The sequence below is a fragment of the Mobula birostris genome, chromosome X, assembly GCF_030028105.1.
Source record: "Mobula birostris isolate sMobBir1 chromosome X, sMobBir1.hap1, whole genome shotgun sequence".
Classification (NCBI taxonomy): Eukaryota; Metazoa; Chordata; class Chondrichthyes; order Myliobatiformes; family Myliobatidae; genus Mobula; species Mobula birostris.
In genome coordinates, this window is record NC_092402.1 from 3321429 (window position 1) to 3338928 (window position 17500).

The window sequence follows — 17500 nt, forward strand, 5'->3', positions numbered from 1 at the left end:
TGTGTCCACGGTGCTGGGGAGGTGATAATGAGGGTTGGACACACTGGGGGGCGGAGGAGGGAGGTGAATGTGTCTGTGGCAGGGAGGGGGCAGATCCTGAGGGTGGGGAGGAGGAGAGGGGGAATGCGACCCGGGGCATGGGGTGGGGTCGGCGGAGCAGCGGGGCTGGTGAGGTCAGTCTGATCCCAATCTCCAGCCTCTCCCCCCCAACCCCGTCCCTCTCGGGAGGTGCCTGACGTTTCCCTCTCTTCCCCTCAGGTTACATGAACCAGCGGGGCGAGGCCCTGGGCCCCGGGCAGGCCGGAAGGGGCGGACGGTTCCCCCGGGGCAGTGGCGCGAACGACCCCCTGCTCCCAAGCAGCCCCTTCCAGAACACGGTGCAGAACCCCGAGTACCTCTCCGACGACGAGCCGGCCCTCGAGCCTGCGGACTTCTGGGGCCCGGACTCCCGCGGCCTGAGCCAGCCCAACGGCTACATCCGCGTGGCGACGGCGGAAAACCCTGAGTACCTCGGCCTGTCGGAGACCAGCAGCGTGTAAAGGGGCAGTGGAGGCGGGGGGCGGCCGTATCTTTATCGGTGAAACCGGCCCCGCCACAGCCCTCGTCAAATGGGACCTGGCTGACTGCACGCCAGAGACTGAGGGGGTGGGGGCCAGCGAGACCCAGAGAGGGTAGGGGTGGGCTTCTCCCTGGACAATGCTGTTGGTGTCCGTGTCAGCCATCGGTCTCCCCGAGGACCTACCGCGAATGAAGCTGAGGATCGCCACCCACCTCGACACCCCCCACCCCACCGCGCCCGGAGCCCATTCCCCATCTGTGGTGGGCTTCATTCCGTTCTGTCACCCCGACGTACCCCCTTTCTCACACTGTCACCCCTCCTCTCTCCCATTCCACCTTTGAAAATGACACGGCCCGCCAGTCGCGGTCTGGTGGGCCGAGTTCCGAACAATGCTGCAGTTAGCGGATTTTTTAATGAATGTTATCGATTTTGTACATCTGATTTGGGAAATAGTTTTGTACGTTTTGAGAGAAATATTTTTTTTTCTAGATGTCTGCTGTGAATATCTGAGGTGAGGGGAGACGGTCTGATCTGGAAGGTTGGCGACGGGATCTCAGAGTGTCGGAACGCGGTTCCTGAGCTCAGACCGTCTCTCGCCTGGGCGCCTCTGTTAGTCCGATGAGTCGTAGGCACTCGATTGCGCTGGTGGTTAGACCGTGATTGTACTCACCACGCGTGGCGCTGATTGGATTGTGATTTGATCATCAGACACGCTGACTGCGAGGAGAGCCCGCGTTTACTGGGCGCCAGAGAGGTGACTGCGGTCCGCACTGAACTCGGGAGTACGGGGAAGGACTTCCGATCCGCGCCCCTCCCTCGGGAGTGGCGTGAGACCGGCCGGCACTCCCGTTTCTCCTCCCAGCCACCGTGTCCTAGAGTTATTCTTCGAATCTGGTACGAACAATAAAGCTCGCAATTTTTAATCAGCTTCTTAGTTCATTCTTAACCCAGCGTTCCCAGCCTTCCTTTCTGTCATTGGAGACGGTCCACAGGAGGTTCATGTGCTAAATTTTTTTTACAGCTGTGCAGACTGCCCTGAGCAGGAAAGTTGTACACGGCTGAACACTGCGGCAGTTGAATGAAACATTGTGCAAAAGAAAATTCCAGCTGCACGGCAACGAAGGCTATGTGCGTGGGGGCATTTCGGTTACTGTGCGTCCATGCACCCGCACAGCTTAGAGGGAACAGTGTTTGTGAGAATGATTCTGGGAGTGAAACAGTTAATGTGTGAGGAATCTTTCATGGCCTGTACTTACTGGAGTTTAGAAGACTAGAGGTGTGGGGGAATCTCATTGAAACCTGTCACATATTGAAAAGCCTAGACAGAGTGGATGTGGAGAGGATGTTTCCTATAGTGGGAGAGTCTAGGACCAGAGGACACAGATAGAGTGGATGTGGAGAGGATGTTTCCTATAGTGGGGGAGTCTAGGACCAGAGGACACAGACAGAGTGGATATGGAGAGGATGTTTCCTATAGTGGGGGAGTCTAGGAGCAGAGGACACAGATAGAGTGGATGTGGAGAGGATGTTTCCTATAGCGGGGGAGTCGAGGACCAGAGGGCACAGACAGAGTGGATGTGGAGAGGATGTTTCCTACAGCGGGGGAGTCTAGGACCAGAGGGCACAGATGAGTGGATGTGGAGAGGATGTTTCCTATGGTGGGGTAGTCTAGGACCAGAGGACACAGATAGAGTGGATATGGAGAGGATGTTTCCTATAGTGGGGGAGTCTAGGACCAGAGGACACAGATAGAGTGGGTGTGGAGAGGATGTTTCCTATAGTGGGGGAGTCTAGGATCAGAGGGCACAGAGAGAGTGGATGTGCAGAGGATGTTTCCTATAGTGGGGGAGTCGAGGACCAGAGGACACAGATAGAGTGGGTGTGGAGAGGATGTTTCCTATAGCGGGGGAGTCTAGGACAGGAGGACACAGATAGAGTGAGTGTGGAGAAGATGTTTCCTATAGTGGGGGAGTCTAGGATCAGAGGACACAGATAGAGTGGATGTGGAGAGGATGTTTCCTACAGTGGGGTAGTCTAGGACAGGAGGACACAGATAGAGTGAGTGTGGAGAAGATGTTTCCTATAGTGGGGGAGTCCAGGACTGCAGGACACAGCCTCAAAAGAGAGGGACATCCATTTAGAACAGAGATGAGGATGAATTTCTTCAAGGTGGTGAATCTGTGGAATTCTTTGCCGCTGATGGCTATGGAAGCCAAATGATTGGGTGTTGAGAGGTTCTTGATTCGTCAGGCTGTCAGAGCTTACGTTGAGAAGGCAGAAGAACGGGGTTGAGAGGGATAGTAATCAGCCATGATGGACTGGTGTAGCAGACTCGATGGGCCGAATGGCCTAATTCTGCTCCAGTGTCTTGTGGGTGGGAGTTGCTGTGGAATGTATGTAACAGTGGTGAGGAGACTGTCGTGGTTCAGTCTGAGAGACCCGAGCAGGCTGGAAGCCTGAGGCCGCCATCAGACGCCCCCCTTCTTGGCCCGGGTAGCACTCGAGTAAAGGGCTGAATGGCCACACGTTGTCCCCGTTCTGTAGTTCCAAGATTCTGGGAACTAAAGGTGGTTTGGACGCAAGGAGATTCTACAGGCGCTGGAAGACCAGAGCAACCCTCACACGCAAAATGGCGGGGGAACCCGTCAGGTCCGGGCAGCATCTGTGGAGGGGGAATAAACAGTCGACGTTTCAGGCCGAGACCCTTCTTCAGGTCTGGAAAGGAAGGTGGTGGCGGGGGGCGGTTTGGGTTTCGTTGGTTCGTGACGTCCCGACAAGGCTGGGGTTCATTACCGCGCAGGGAGGAGGTGTGCAGTCGAAAGCCGGTGAGGACTGGACCAGGACCGTACCCCATCTCCAGGTCCAGCACTTCTCATCCCGGGCGGTATGGAACCTGCATTTTCCCTGCCTCTGGCATGAGGTCTCTGACGCCCTCTTAGGACGGAGATGAGGAGGAATTTCTTTCACCGGGGGCGGGGGGGGGGGTCGTTGGTGAATCTGTAGAATTCATTGCTGCAGAGGCAAAGACTTTGGGGTATCTTCATAGCAGAGGCCCGATAGGTTGTTTATCAGTCAGAGCGTCGGAGGTTACGGGAAGAAGGCGGGAGAATGGGGTTGCGTTAGCTTCTGTCCGTTACGACCCCGCTGGCGTTTAGGGCAGCGATGAAGGGTCCTCCGTCCCTGGGGGAGTTCAGGGGCTCCCTTCGTCGTGTCTGTCACTCCCTCTCGGTTTTCACGACCGTCAGTCACGCAAGTCCCGGGTGGAGGCTCAGGAATACCGTCCACTCAGATGTAGAAGGATTCTTCACTGCTGTTTCCGTAACAGCTTTCTCTGACCAGTCACGGTTGTTATCCCTGAGCTGAACCCCCCGAACCAGGAGGACCGGTGGACCACTCTCAGTCTGGCCTCTACCCTTTGACCTGTTTGGCTTGGGGGACCCTACCGAGAGCCAAAGCAAAAAGCCCCTGACTCCAGACTTAGCTGTCCAGGTCTTGGAGGCATACAAGCCTCCAAACCCTACGACATGGTTGTAGTCTTTGAGGAGAATGGGCTCGAGAGGGATAGTAAATCGGCCATGACGGAATGGAACAGCAGATTCGATGGGCTGAATGGCCTAAATTCTGCTCCTACGTCTTACGGTTTTATGCTCCGTGATGTTCGATTCACCCGTCCACCTGCAGGAGATCGCAGACTTCCTCAGTGCGTCCACAACCGATCGGTTCTCGTCCCTCCACCCCTCGATAACAGCCCCTAAATCAATGTCAAACCTGCTGGCTGATGCTTCGCTCCCCTCTCGCTCTGTCGGGGCCGGCCTTTGTTTACTTGTTCCGATACAGCACGGGACAATTTACAATGAGCAATTAACCTAGCGACCAGTACCTCTCTGGACGGTGGGAGGAAACCAGGGCACCCGGAGGAAAGCCGCGCGGTCGCGGGGAGAGAACGCACGCGTTCCTTTCGAGCAGCGGCAGGAATCGAACCCAGTCACTGGTGTCGCTCTCCCTCGCTTTGCCCGTCCCGACCTTCACAGCCGCTTGTTCATTCAGAGTTCGGATGCAGAGCTGAACCTGGCTTACGAACTGTGGGTGGGGTCTGTTTTGAAGGTGTGTACGTGCAGGAAAAGTAGAACGCTAAAGGCAAGGTGTCACAACTAACAGAGCAGTCAAAGCTAACAGAGCAGCCAAAGAGAGAGGGCAGATAATAGAACAAACATTTGTGGGAATTGAGAGGACTGGGAAACGTGAGTAAAACCAACAGAAAGCAAAGGGGTGGAGGGGAGATGGGTTACTCAAGTAAGAGCTAGGCAGTAATGTCAAAAAAAATACGAAGTGTTTTAGGTGTAAATAGAGGCGAGAGTGGATATCTGCTGGAAAATGATGCTGGAGAGGTACTAATGGGGAAGCAAGGAAATGGCAGATGAACTGAATATGTAATATTTGCCTTCATTGCTAGAGGGATTGAATTCAAGAGCAGGGAGATTATGCTGCAACTGTACAGGGTACTGGCGAGGCCACACCCAGAGTACTGCGTGCAGTTCTGGTCTCCATACTTGAAGAAGGATATACTGGCTTTGGAGACAGTACAAAGGAGGTTCACCAGGTTGATTCCAGAGATGAGGGGGTCGGACTATGAGGAGAAATTGAGTCGCCTGGGACTATACTCTCTGGAATTCAGAAGAATGAGAGAGGATCTTATAGAAACATACAAGATTTTGAAAGGGATAGATAAGATAGAAGTAGGAAAGTTGTTTCCATTGGGAGGTAAGACTAGAACTAGGGGACATTGCCTCGAGATTCAGGGGAGAAGATTTAGGGCGGAGATGAGGAGAAGCTGTTTTTCCCAGAGAGTGCTGAATCTGTGGAATTCTCTGCCCTCAGCAAGAAGTTGAGGCTTCTTCACTAAATATATTTAAGAAACAGTTAGATAGGTTTTTACATAGTAAGGGAATTAAGGGTTATGGGGAAAAGGCAGGAAGATGGAGCTGAATTTACATACAGATCAGCCATGATCTTATTGAATGGCGGGGCAGGCTCGATGGGCCGGATGGCCAACTCCTGATCCTATTTGTGATGTCCTTATGTAATATTTTGCATCAGTCTTCACTGTGGAAGACACCAGCAGTTTGCCGGAAGATCGAGAGTTTCAGGGGACAGAAAGTACAGGAAATGTACGATCATGCATTTTAATCGGAGTAAGAGAGGAGAGCATGGTCACTCTTCCCGACTGTCAGAATCTTTTTCCATCAGCCCCATCACAACTCAGCTTCCGAGTTGACCCACGTCCCTGTCACACACCTACATCGGCTCATCGATCAACTGCAGGCTTGTACAGCAGGTTATTAAACCAAACACACCCCCTCTATCCCCCCAACATATATCGGACCTCCGGCGCGCCGTACCGTGGGTAGTGATAGTGAGACACATTCCGTCCCCACCCCCCACCCCCCACCCCCACCGGGTACAGGCCCCCGACACGCCGTACCCTGGGTAGCGACACCGAGACGCACTCCGTCCCCACCCCCACCGGGTACGGACTCTTGACACGCCGTACCCAGGGTAGTGATAGTGAGACACACTCCGTCCCCACCCCCCACCCCCACCGGGTACGGACCCTTGACACGCCGTACCCTGGGTAGCGACACCAAGACGCACTCCGTCCCCACCCCCCACCCCCACCGGGTGCGGACCCCCGACACGCCGTACCCTTGGGTAGCGACACCGAGACGCACTCCGTCCCCACCCCCCACCCCCACCGGGTACGGACCCCCGACACGCCGTACCCTGGGTAGCGACACCGAGACGCACTCCGTCCCCACCCCCCACCCCCACCGGGTGCGGACCCCCGACACGCCGTACCCTGGGTAGCGACACCGAGACGCACTCCGTCCCCAACCCCCACTCCCCACCCCCACCGGCTACGGACCCCCGACACGCCGTGGGATCATCAGGATTTGGTTTACTATCACCAGGAGAAAGCATAAGACATTGGAGCAGAATTAGGCCATTCAGCCCATCGAGTCTCCTCCTTCATTCTATCACGGCTGATCCTGCATCCCACTCAATCCCATCCTCATGCCTTCGCGCCACATCCTTTGAAGCCCTGACCGATCAGGAATCTATCAACTTCACCTTCGATTTCCCCATGAGCCTGTCCTCCATCGCAGTCTGGCAGAGCATGTCACAGATTCACTGCTCTCTGGCTAAAAACAAAATTCTTCCTTATTTCTGCTCTAAAACGTCATCCCTCAATTTTGAGGCTGTGCTGTCTGTCCTGGATAGTCCACCTCCAGAAGCACCCTCTCCACATCCCCCCTGTCTAGGGCTTTCAGCATTTGGTAGGTTTCAATGAGATCCCCACACATTCTTCAAAATTCCTGTGAGTACAGACCCAAAGCTGCCAAACGGCCCCATACTGTCACCCCTTCATTCCCAGAATCGTCCTCGTAAACCTCCCCTGAACTCTCTCCAATGACTACACATCCTTTCTGAGATCTGGGGCCCAGAACTGTTGCCAACACTCCAAGTGCGGCCTGACTTGACTATTAAATAGTTGGGTTAAAAGTAAGTAGAGAAAAAACAGAAACAATTCAAAAGTAGTGAGGTCGCGTTTATGGGTTTGCTGTCCATTCAGAAATCGGATGGCAGAGGGGGAGAAGCTGTTCCTGAATCGTTGAGTGTGTGTCTTCAGGCTCCTGTACCTCCTCCCTGATGGCAGAGGGGAAGAAGCTGTTCCTGAATCGTTGAGTGTGTCTCTTCAGGCTCCTGTACCTCCTCCCTGATGGCGGAGGGGAAGAAGCTGTTCCTGAATCGCTGAGTGTGTGTCTTCAGGCTCCTGTACCTCCTCCCTGATGGCAGAGGGGAAGGAGCTGTTCCTGAATCGTTGAGTGTGTGTCTTCAGGCTCCTGTACCTCCTCCCTGATGGCAGAGGGGAAGAAGCTGTTCCTGAATCGCTGAGTGTGTGTCTTCAGGCTCCTGTACCTCCTCCCTGATGGCGGAGGGGAAGAAGCTGTTCCTGAATCGTTGAGTGTGTGTCTTCAGGCTCCTGTACCTCCTCCCTGATGGCAGAGGTGAAGAAGCTGTTCCTGAATCGTTGAGTGTGTCTCTTCAGGCTCCTGTACCTCCTCCCTGATGGCGGAGGGGAAGAAGCTGTTCCTGAATCGTTGAGTGTGTGTCTTCAGGCTCCTGTACCTCCTCCCTGATGGCAGAGGGGAAGGAGCTGTTCCTGAATCGTTGAGTGTGTGTCTTCAGGCTCCTGTACCTCCTCCCTGATGGCAGAGGGGAAGAAGCTGTTCCTGAATCGCTGAGTGTGTGTCTTCAGGCTCCTGTACCTCCTCCCTGATGGCAGAGGGGAAGAAGCTGTTCCTGAATCGCTGAGTGTGTGTCTTCAGGCTCCTTGTTGATTGTTTTTTGGATACCACAGAGGCTAGTACCCATGATGGAGCTGACTAAGTTTAAAAGTTTCTGCAACAGATTTCGATCTTCTGCAGTATTTCCCCCGGCCCCCCGACACCAGACGGTGATGCAGCCAGTCAGGATGCTGCCCATGGCACATCCCCAGAAACCTGCGAGTACTTTAGCCGACCAACCCAATCCCTTCAAACTGCGTGCACCGCAGCTGCAGTCCGCAGCCTCCAGAAACAGCTACTGGCCCTGGTCAAATCCCTGCACCCCTTCTGGGGCCCACGCCAGGCTCGCCCCACACCAGCTCGCTTCCCCAGTCCGGTTTTTTTACAATGTGGAACTCTAAAGGGTTTGGGGGTGCAGTCTCCGGGATTCAGAGGCTGTGGAGATCGGTCCTGGGGGAAGCTACGGCAGATCTGAATTCACTCGGGCTGGAGACGGGGTGTCGGGGGGTGATGCTGTGGGCTACATAGCAGATTAGACATTATAGAGCTCTGCAGGCCGTTCGGCCCGTGACTTCCTTCTGCCCCAAGATCAATCCCAAACTCTGCAGGTGCTGGAGATATGGGGCAAAACACACACACACACACACACTCACACACACACACACTCACACACAAACGCGCACACACACACTCACACACACACTCACACACACACACAAACGCATACACACACTCACACTCACTCACACACTCACAAACACACACACTCACAAACACACTCACACTCACAAACACACACACTCACACACACACACAAACGCATACACACACTCACACTCACTCACACACTCACAAACACACACTCACAAACACACACACACAAACACACACTCACACTCACACACTCGTGCGCACACATACTCACACACACACACGCACACTCACACTCACACACACACACTCACAAACGCACACACACACTCACAAACAAACACACACACACACACACACACACACACACACACACACACACACACACACAAAATGCTGGAGGAACCCAGCAGGCCAGGCAGCGTCTATGGAAAACAGCAGACAGTCAACACTTGGGTCTTGGCTCGGAGCGTCGACTGTACCCGTTTCCATAGAAACTGCCTGGCCTGCTCAGTTCCTCCAGCATTTTGTGTGTGTTCCAAGACCAATGTAATCCTCCTCTCATATATCACCCTCAATTTTCCTGTCAGACATATCCCTATCTGAGAGACTGTGAAATGTCCCTACCACCCACCTCCACTATCTGTTCACCACTGGCTTTCCTCCAATCTCCTTAAGATTATTAGCCATTTCCACCTGGGGAATAGTCTCTGGCTGTCCACTTGATCCATGCCTCCTATCATCTTGTCACCTCAAATTTCCTCCGCACCCTCTCTAATCCAGGCAGCATCCTGGTGAATCTCCTCTGCACCCTCTCTAATCCAGGCAGCATCCCAGTGAATCTCCTCTGCACCCTCTCTAATCCAGGCAGCATCCTGGTGAATCTCCTCTGCACCCTCTCTAATCCAGGAAACATCCTGGTAAATCTCCTCTGCACCCTCTCTAATCCAGGCAGCATCCTGGTGAATCTCCTCTGCACCCTCTCTAATCCAGGCAGCAGCCTGGTAAATCTCCTCTGCACCCTCTCTAATCCAGGCAGCATCCTGGTGAATTACTCATCTCCTTCTATCTTAGACCACAAACTTATCAATCACCCCATCCTGTGGATGCTTTCTGGAGGTCCAATGTCCATATGCTCCACGAGCGCTGAACTAAGTGTGAAACGTAGGAGGGGACTATGTTGAAAAATAAATGTGCTAGGTTTTCTAAAATTGAATCCTTCTACCTTAGGCCGCAAACTTATCAATCTCCCCCTGTGTTTGATTAGGCGTTTCAGGAGATTTGGTATGTCACTAAAGACTCTCACAAATTCCTGCAGGTGTACTGTGGAGAGCATTCAAACTGGTTGCAGCACCATCTGGTATGGGGGGTGGTGTGTGGGGGCTACAACACAGGATCGAAAGAGGCTGCAGAGAGTTGTGACCTCAGTCAGCTCCATCGTGGGCACCAGCATCCAGGACATCCTCAACAGGCGATGCCTCAGGAAGGTGGAGTCCATTATTGAGGACCCCCTCCATCACCCAGGTCACACCCACTTCTCATTGGTACCCTCAGGGAGGAGGTACAGGAGCCTGAAGACACACACTCAGCGATTCAGGAACAGCTTCTTCCCCTCTGCCATCAGGGAGGAGGTACAGGAGCCTGAAGACACACACTCAACGATTCAGGAACAGCTTCTTCCCCTCTGCCATCAGGGAGGAGGTACAGGAGCCTGAAGACACACACTCAACAATTCAGGAACAGCTCCTTCCCCTCTGCCATCAGGGAGGAGGTACAGGAGCCTGAAGACACACACTCAACAATTCAGGAACAGCTTCTTCCCCTCTGCCATCAGGGAGGAGGTACAGGAGCCTGAAGACACACACTCAACGATTCAGGAACAGCTTCTTCCTCTCTGCCATCAGATTCCTGAATGGACATTGAACCCGCAAACACTACCTCACTGCTTTCTTTTTCTCTATTTTTGCACTAATTTAATTTTTATAGATATCTCTTATAATAATTTACAGACTTAAAATTAGGTATTGCACTGCCCTGCTGCCACAAAACAACAAATTTCATGCCATATGCCAGTGATATTAAATCTGACTCTCCCTTCCTGCCCCCTTCTCCGTAAAGGTGTAGAGGGTGGGGCTCAAATGCAGCCAGAAGGCGAGGAGCAGCCCGGCCAGATCTTGCTGAGAGCCTGGGTCTGTACCAGGGAGGAGAGGGCCAGGAGCAGCACTGGCTGCCGGAGGTCTGCGCCCGGCCAGCCGCCCCCCTCTGTGTGCACATGGCTCTCCCTGCAGACTCCGAGATGGCTGCCGTCTGCTGGGTGAGCGGGCATCTGCCGCGGTCTATTTCTGGTCTGCGCCCGCGGCTCCAGACCGTCTCTGTGCCTGGGGGGGGTCACTTCCTCGGGCCATGCCCTGCTTATCGAGGCCAGCTCTCTGCTGCGGGTCGACGCATCACTCCAAGCCCGTGTTTATAAAGGGGTCCGCAGCTCTCCGCCTCCCTCACCGTGACACAGAGGCAGCAGGGTGATGGCTGTCTCGAGGAAAGTGTCCTGGCTGGTGCCTCTGTTCCTCGCTCTCCTTCACCGGGAGCCCGGCGCGGCGGCCAGGGTCAACGACATCCTCCCTCCGGGGGAACCGGACTACACCCTGCCCGACTACCGCGGGAAAGGCTGCATCGACGACAAGGGCTTTGTGTTTGACGTGGGCGAGAGGTTCTACCCCACCGCCAGGTCCTGCCCCTGCGTCTGCACCGCGGTGGGGCCCGTCTGCAGGAAGCCCCACTGCCCCAGGCTCCCCGCCCGCTGCGTCCGGGTCAGTTACCGCTCCTGCTGCCCGCGCTGCCTGCAGGTTCGTAACTCGTGCCAGTACGGAGGCCAGACCTACAAGCTCTACCAGGAGTTCCGGGTAAGCACTGCACCGTGACTTGGGGCTCTGCTTTTGTACTTGACTGGCAAATAAATCCTCTCCTTTTCCCATCGACCTGCAGCCCGCCGTACCTATCCAAACTTCTCTCAAACCCCACTCGTCCCTCACTCTCACCTCCCTCCGAGTGAAGGGGCTTCCCCTTTAAACATCTCACCTTTCACCCTTGACCTCTAGTCCCAGTCTCACCCAACCTCAGTGGAAAAGGCCTGCCTACATTTACCCTCTGTATACCCCTCATAGTTCTGTATACTGCTATCAAATCTCCCCATTTTCCCCCTGGAAACAAATCCTTAACCTATTTAACCTTTCCCCTAAATCGGAGACCCTCATTCCCCCCGGGAAACAAATCCTTAACTTATTTCACCTTTCCCCTAAATCTGAGACCCTCATTCCCCCTGGAAACAAATCCTTAACCTATTTCACCTTTCCCCTAAATCCGAGACCCTCATTCCCCCGGGAAACAAACCCTTTAACCTATTTAATCTCTCCTTGTATCTGAAACCCTCAAGTCCGTCCTTGTAAAATTTCTCTGTACTCTTGGGATCTTTCCTGGAGGTTGGTGACCAAAACTGCCCCCATTTGGGCCTCACCGGTATCTTATTCAACTTCAGCATAACATCCCATCTCCTGTAGTCAGTACTTTGATTTACGAAGTGCCAAAAGCTTTCTTTATGACCCTATCTACCTGTTGAGGCCTCTTCCGGGGAACAGTGGATCCCGTTGTCCGTGTCAGACTCCCCCCTGGTTGGTCCTCACGAAGCGCGACACCTCACACGTGCCTGCGTTAAATTCCGTCGGCCACTTTTCAGCCCGTCTTCCCAGCCGTCCAGACCCTGCTGCAAGTTCTGATAGTCTTCCTCACTGTCCGCTACAGCCCCAATCTCGGTGTCATCCGCAAGCCGTTTACACGCTGGTATCTAAGAACATTTTATTTCATATCTGAACTTTAATCTCTGACTTTATCTTTTTATAAAACTCTTAATTCTTTAGAATTGTTGAATGTTGTTTTTACACTGAATGTTGTTCCCTGACCAAAATATCACAACAGATTCCAAATCCACATAAATGTCCACTCTGTGGCCATTTTATAGGGTGCACAGTGGAGCCTGGTGGGGTTGTCTGCTGTTGTAACCCATCTGCTTCAAGGTTCGATGTGTTTAGAGTCGCTCTTCAGCACATCACTGTCGTAACGTGTGGTTATTTGAGTTACTGTCACCTTCCTGTCAGCTTGAACCAGTCTGACCCTTCTCCTCTGACCTCTCTCATTAACAAGATGTTTTCCCTCACAGAACTGCCACTCACTGGATGTTTATTTTGTTTCTTGCACCAATCTCTGTAAACTCTAGAGACTGTTGTGTGTGAAAATCCTAGGAGATCTGAAACACTCCAGCCACCCCATCTGGCACCAGCAATCATTCCACTGTCAAAGTCACATTTCTTTCCCATTCTGATGTTTGATCTGAACAACAACTGAACCTCTTGACCATGTCTGCATGCTCTTATGTATTGAGTTGCTGCCACATGATTGGCTGATTAGGTATTTGTATTAATGAGGAGGTGTACAGGTGTACCTCAAAGTGTATAATGTAAATATATATTTAATATTTTGTAGTTTAATATATTTTATATATGCTTTGCTGTGTGTATGTATGTCGTGTGTCTGTGTGTGTGTGTGTGTGTGTGTGTGTGTGTGTGAAAATATATTAAATACAAGAAATTTTGCAGATGCTGGCAATTCAAAGCAACACAGACACAAGGAACTCAGCAAGTCAGGCAGCATTCAGGGGGAGGAATAAAGAGTTGACGTTTCCAGGCCGAGACCCTTCTTCAGGACTGGGAAGGAAGGGGGGAAGATGCCAGGATAAAAAGGTGGGGGTAGGGTGGAGGAGGATAGTTCGAAGGTGATGGCTGAAGCCAGCTGGGTGGGAAAGGTGGAGGGACGGAGGGAGGAAGGGATCTGACAGGAGAGGAGAGTGGACCGGGTGAGAAAGGGAAGGAGGACGGGGACCGAGGGGGAGGTGGTAGGCAGGAGGGCAAAGGTATGAGGCCAGAGGAAGAAGGGAGGGGAGGGAAATTTTTTTTATATAGCAGAAGGAGAAATTAATATTCATGTCTTCAGCTTGGTGGCTACCCAGACATAATATAAGATGTTGCTCTCCAACCTGAGGCTGGCCTCGTCGTGGGACGTGAGGAAGCCATGGACTGATATGTTGGAACGGGAATGTGAATCTGCAGATGCTGGAAATCCAGAGCAACACACACAATTTCAATCTCTCTCTCTCTCTTTCTCTCACACTAACTCTCTCTCTCATACTTACTCTCTCTCACTCACTCACACTCACTCACTCTCACACTCACTTTCACACACTCTCACTCTCTCACACTCACACTCACTCTCTCTCATACTCTCTCACACTCACTCACTCTCACACTCACTTTCACACACTCTCACTCTCTCTCATACTCTCTCACACTCTCACTCTCACTCACTCTCTCACACACTCTCTCTCACATTCATTCTCACTCACACTCACTCTCTCACATTCACTCTCACTCACACTCACTCTCTCACACACTCACTCTCTCTCACACTCACTCACTCACTTACTTTCACACACTCTCTCTCACTCACACTCACTCTCACACTCTCTCTCTCACACTCACTCTCTCTCACACTCACTTTCACTCACTCTCTCTCACTCACACACTCTCTCACACTCACTCACTCTCTCACACACTCTCACTTTCACACACTCACTCTCACACTCACTCACTCACACTCACTCTCACACACTCACTCTCTCTCACTCACTCACTCTCTCACACACTCTCTCTCACTCACACTCACTCTCTCACACTCTCTCACTCACACTCACTCTCTCACACACTCACTCACTCTCTCACTCTCACTCACACTCTCTCTCAAACTCATTCTCTCACACACACTCTCACTCTCACTCACTCACTTTCACACACTCACTCTCACACACTCTCACTCACACTCACTCTCACACTCTCTCACACTCACTCTCACACTCTCTCTCGCACTCACTCTCACTCTCACACTCTCTCTCATACACACTCTCTCACACTCACTCTCTCTCACTCACACTCACTCACTCTCACACTCACTCTCTCACACACTCACTCTCTCTCACTCACACTTACTCTCTCACACTCTCTCTCTCACACTCTCACACACTCTATCTCACTCACACTCACTCACACTCACCCTCTCACACACTTACTCTCACACACTCACTCTCACTCACACTCACTCTCACACTCTCTCACTCACACTCTCTCATACACTCACTCTCTCTCACTCTCTCACACACTCTCTCTCACACTCACTGTCTCATTCACACTCACTCACTTTCACACACTCTCACACTCTCTCTCGCTCACACTCACTCACTCTCACTCTCACTCACACTCACTCTCTCTCACACTCACTCTCACACACTCTCACTCACTCTCTCACACTCATTCTCTCATTCATTCTCTCACACACACTCTCACACTCCCACTCTCTCTCTCTCTCTCTCTCAGGCAGACAGACACACAGACCAAAATGCTGGAGGAACTCAGCAGGTCAGGCAGCGTCCATGGAGGAGGGGAAGGAACAGTCAACGTTTCAGGCCGGGACCCTGACGACGGCCGTTGGCACAAACCGACACACTTCCCTCTATGTTTCAGTGTCCGTGCAGTGGAGGCATCTGAATCTGCTTCAGTGAGCACAGCACAGCAGTCTGCGTCTGTGTTGTGGCTGTGCTTTGTAAGGTGTGTATTCCTCTCTGATTCAGGGAGCTGATACGTGGGAAGGAGCGGACGTTGGCAGCGCTCCAAGGGGCGGCTCCACCTCACGAATTACATAAACAAGTTCCGTAGGAGAGTAAGTATCGTTCCAGAGGATTTAAAGGTTATTGGCAAACCAAGAGGAATGGATTGGATGAGGAGAATTCGCCTGTTACAGCTGGGACGAGTATAAATATTCACAATGTCGGAACCCACACCCACTGGTTGGGGGGGGGGCGTGAAGTTTGGGTACAAGCCTCACGCCGACAGCTGAACTTTGGTGCAAAGTGGAGTGAACGCCAGCTGAAATGTTTTATTTATTTTTTTTATTTTGATATGCTCCCTGGAGGGAATGCTGGTACTTTCTGCTAGGAATAATTTGGGGGGTGGGGAGGGTTGATGGTGCTTGTGTGTGTGGGAGGGGGGCAGGGGGCTTTGGGGTTCTTAAACGTTTTTTTTCCCTGTTATTCATTCTTTGGGTTTTTATTCCCTTTTCTGTTTCGAGGACGTCTGTGCAGAGTAAGAATTGCAGGTTGTATATCATATATGACCATATAACAATTACAGCATGGAAACAGGCCATCTCGGCCCTTCTAGTCCATGCCGAACTCTTACTCTCACCTAGTCCCACCGACCTGCACTCAGCCCATAACCCTCCATTCCTTTCCTGTCCATATATCTATCCAATTTAACTTTAAATGACAATATCAAACCTGCTTCAACCACTTCTGCTGGAAACTCATTCCACACAGCCACCACTCTCTGAGTAAGGAAGTTCCCCCTCATGTTACCCCTAAACATTTGCCCCCAACTCTCAACTCATGTCCTCTTGTTTGAATCTCCCCCACTCTCAATGGAAAAAGCCTATCCACGTCAACTCTATCTATCCCCCTCATAATTTTAAACACCTCTATCAAGTCCCCCCTCAACCTTCTGTGCTCCAAAGAATAAAGACCCAACTTGTTCAACCTTTCTCTGTAACTCAGGTGATGAAACCCAGGTAACATTCTGGTAATATCGTATACACTCTCTGACATTAAGTGGAACCACTGATCTATCGGATAGGCCCTTCCAGCCCCTCGAGCTAGGGAGCCCAGTAACCCACCGTTTTAACCCTCGCCTAACTGCAGGACTATTTACAATTAGTCTTCTAACCGACACGTCTCTGGACCGTGGGAGGGAACCGGGGGAAACCCGCGCACTCGCAGGGAGGAACACGCGAACTTTCTCGCAGACCACCTCGGAATTGAACTCTGAGCTTTGACGCCCCGAAATTGAACTGCGAACTCCGAGCTGTGATAGCGTCACGCTGACGATCACACTGCCGTGAAATTGATCCTGAGGTTCTTGTTTGTGAAGAAGAGATCGCGGACAGCGGCGGGTGCATGAAATCAGGGTTTAATGGACTCACTCAAAGTTCAACGTAAAATTTATGATCAGGGTACACATCTGTCACCACGTCCAACCCTGAGATTCGCTTTCCTGCGGGCATACTCAGCAAATCTATAGAGCAGTAACTGTAAACAGGATCAGTGGAAGATCACGAGCACAGACGACAGTTAACTGTGCGAACGCAAGTATAAATAAACAGCAATAAATAACAAGAGCGTGAAATAATCAGATAAAGAATCCTTAAAGTGTGATCATTGGTTGTGAGAACATCTCAATAGATGAGTGTAGTTATCCACTTTTCTTCAACAGCCTGATGGTTGAGGGGTAATAACTGTTCCTGAACCTGGTGGTGTGGGTCTTGAGGCTCCTGTACCTCCTTCCTGATGGTTGAGGGGTAATAACTGTTCCTGAACCTGGTGGTGTGGGTCTTGAGGCTCCTGTACCTCCTTCCTGATGGTTGAGGGGTAATAACTGTCCCTGAACCTGGTGGTGTGGGACCTGAGGCTCCTGTACCTTCTTCCTGATGCTTGAGGGGTAATAACTGTTCCTGAACCTGGTGGTGTGGGTCCTGAGGCTCCTGTACCTCCTTCCTGATGGTTGAGGGGTAATAACTGTTCCTGAACCTGGTGGTGTGGGACCTGAGGCTCCTGTACCTTCTTCCTGATGCTTGAGGGGATAATAACTGTTCCCGAACCTGGTGGTGTGGGTCCTGAGGCTCCTGTACGTCCTCACTGATGGTTGAGGGGCAATAACTGTTCCCGAACCTGGTGGTGTGGGTCATGAGGCTCCTGTACCTCCTTCCTGATGGTTGAGGGGGTAATAACTGTTCCTGA

General features: G+C 52.2%; 2 protein-coding genes across 2 annotated transcripts in view; both read left to right on the top strand.

The window, feature by feature from the left end:
- The window catches only part of LOC140191838 (receptor tyrosine-protein kinase erbB-2-like), a 153931-nt gene extending 152449 nt beyond the window's left edge, over window positions 1-1482 (top strand). Inside the window, exon 22 of the mRNA XM_072249625.1 lies at window positions 259-1482. Coding sequence (XP_072105726.1) covers window positions 259-539 — 281 coding nt within the window. The 3' untranslated portion in view covers window positions 540-1482. The remainder of the gene's footprint in view (window positions 1-258) is intronic.
- Window positions 1483-11078: 9596 nt separating this feature from the next.
- Window positions 11079-17500, top strand: part of LOC140191839 (von Willebrand factor C domain-containing protein 2-like) — a 20368-nt gene continuing 13946 nt past the window's right edge. The window contains exon 1 of the mRNA XM_072249626.1: window positions 11079-11456. Coding sequence (XP_072105727.1) covers window positions 11079-11456 — 378 coding nt within the window. The remainder of the gene's footprint in view (window positions 11457-17500) is intronic.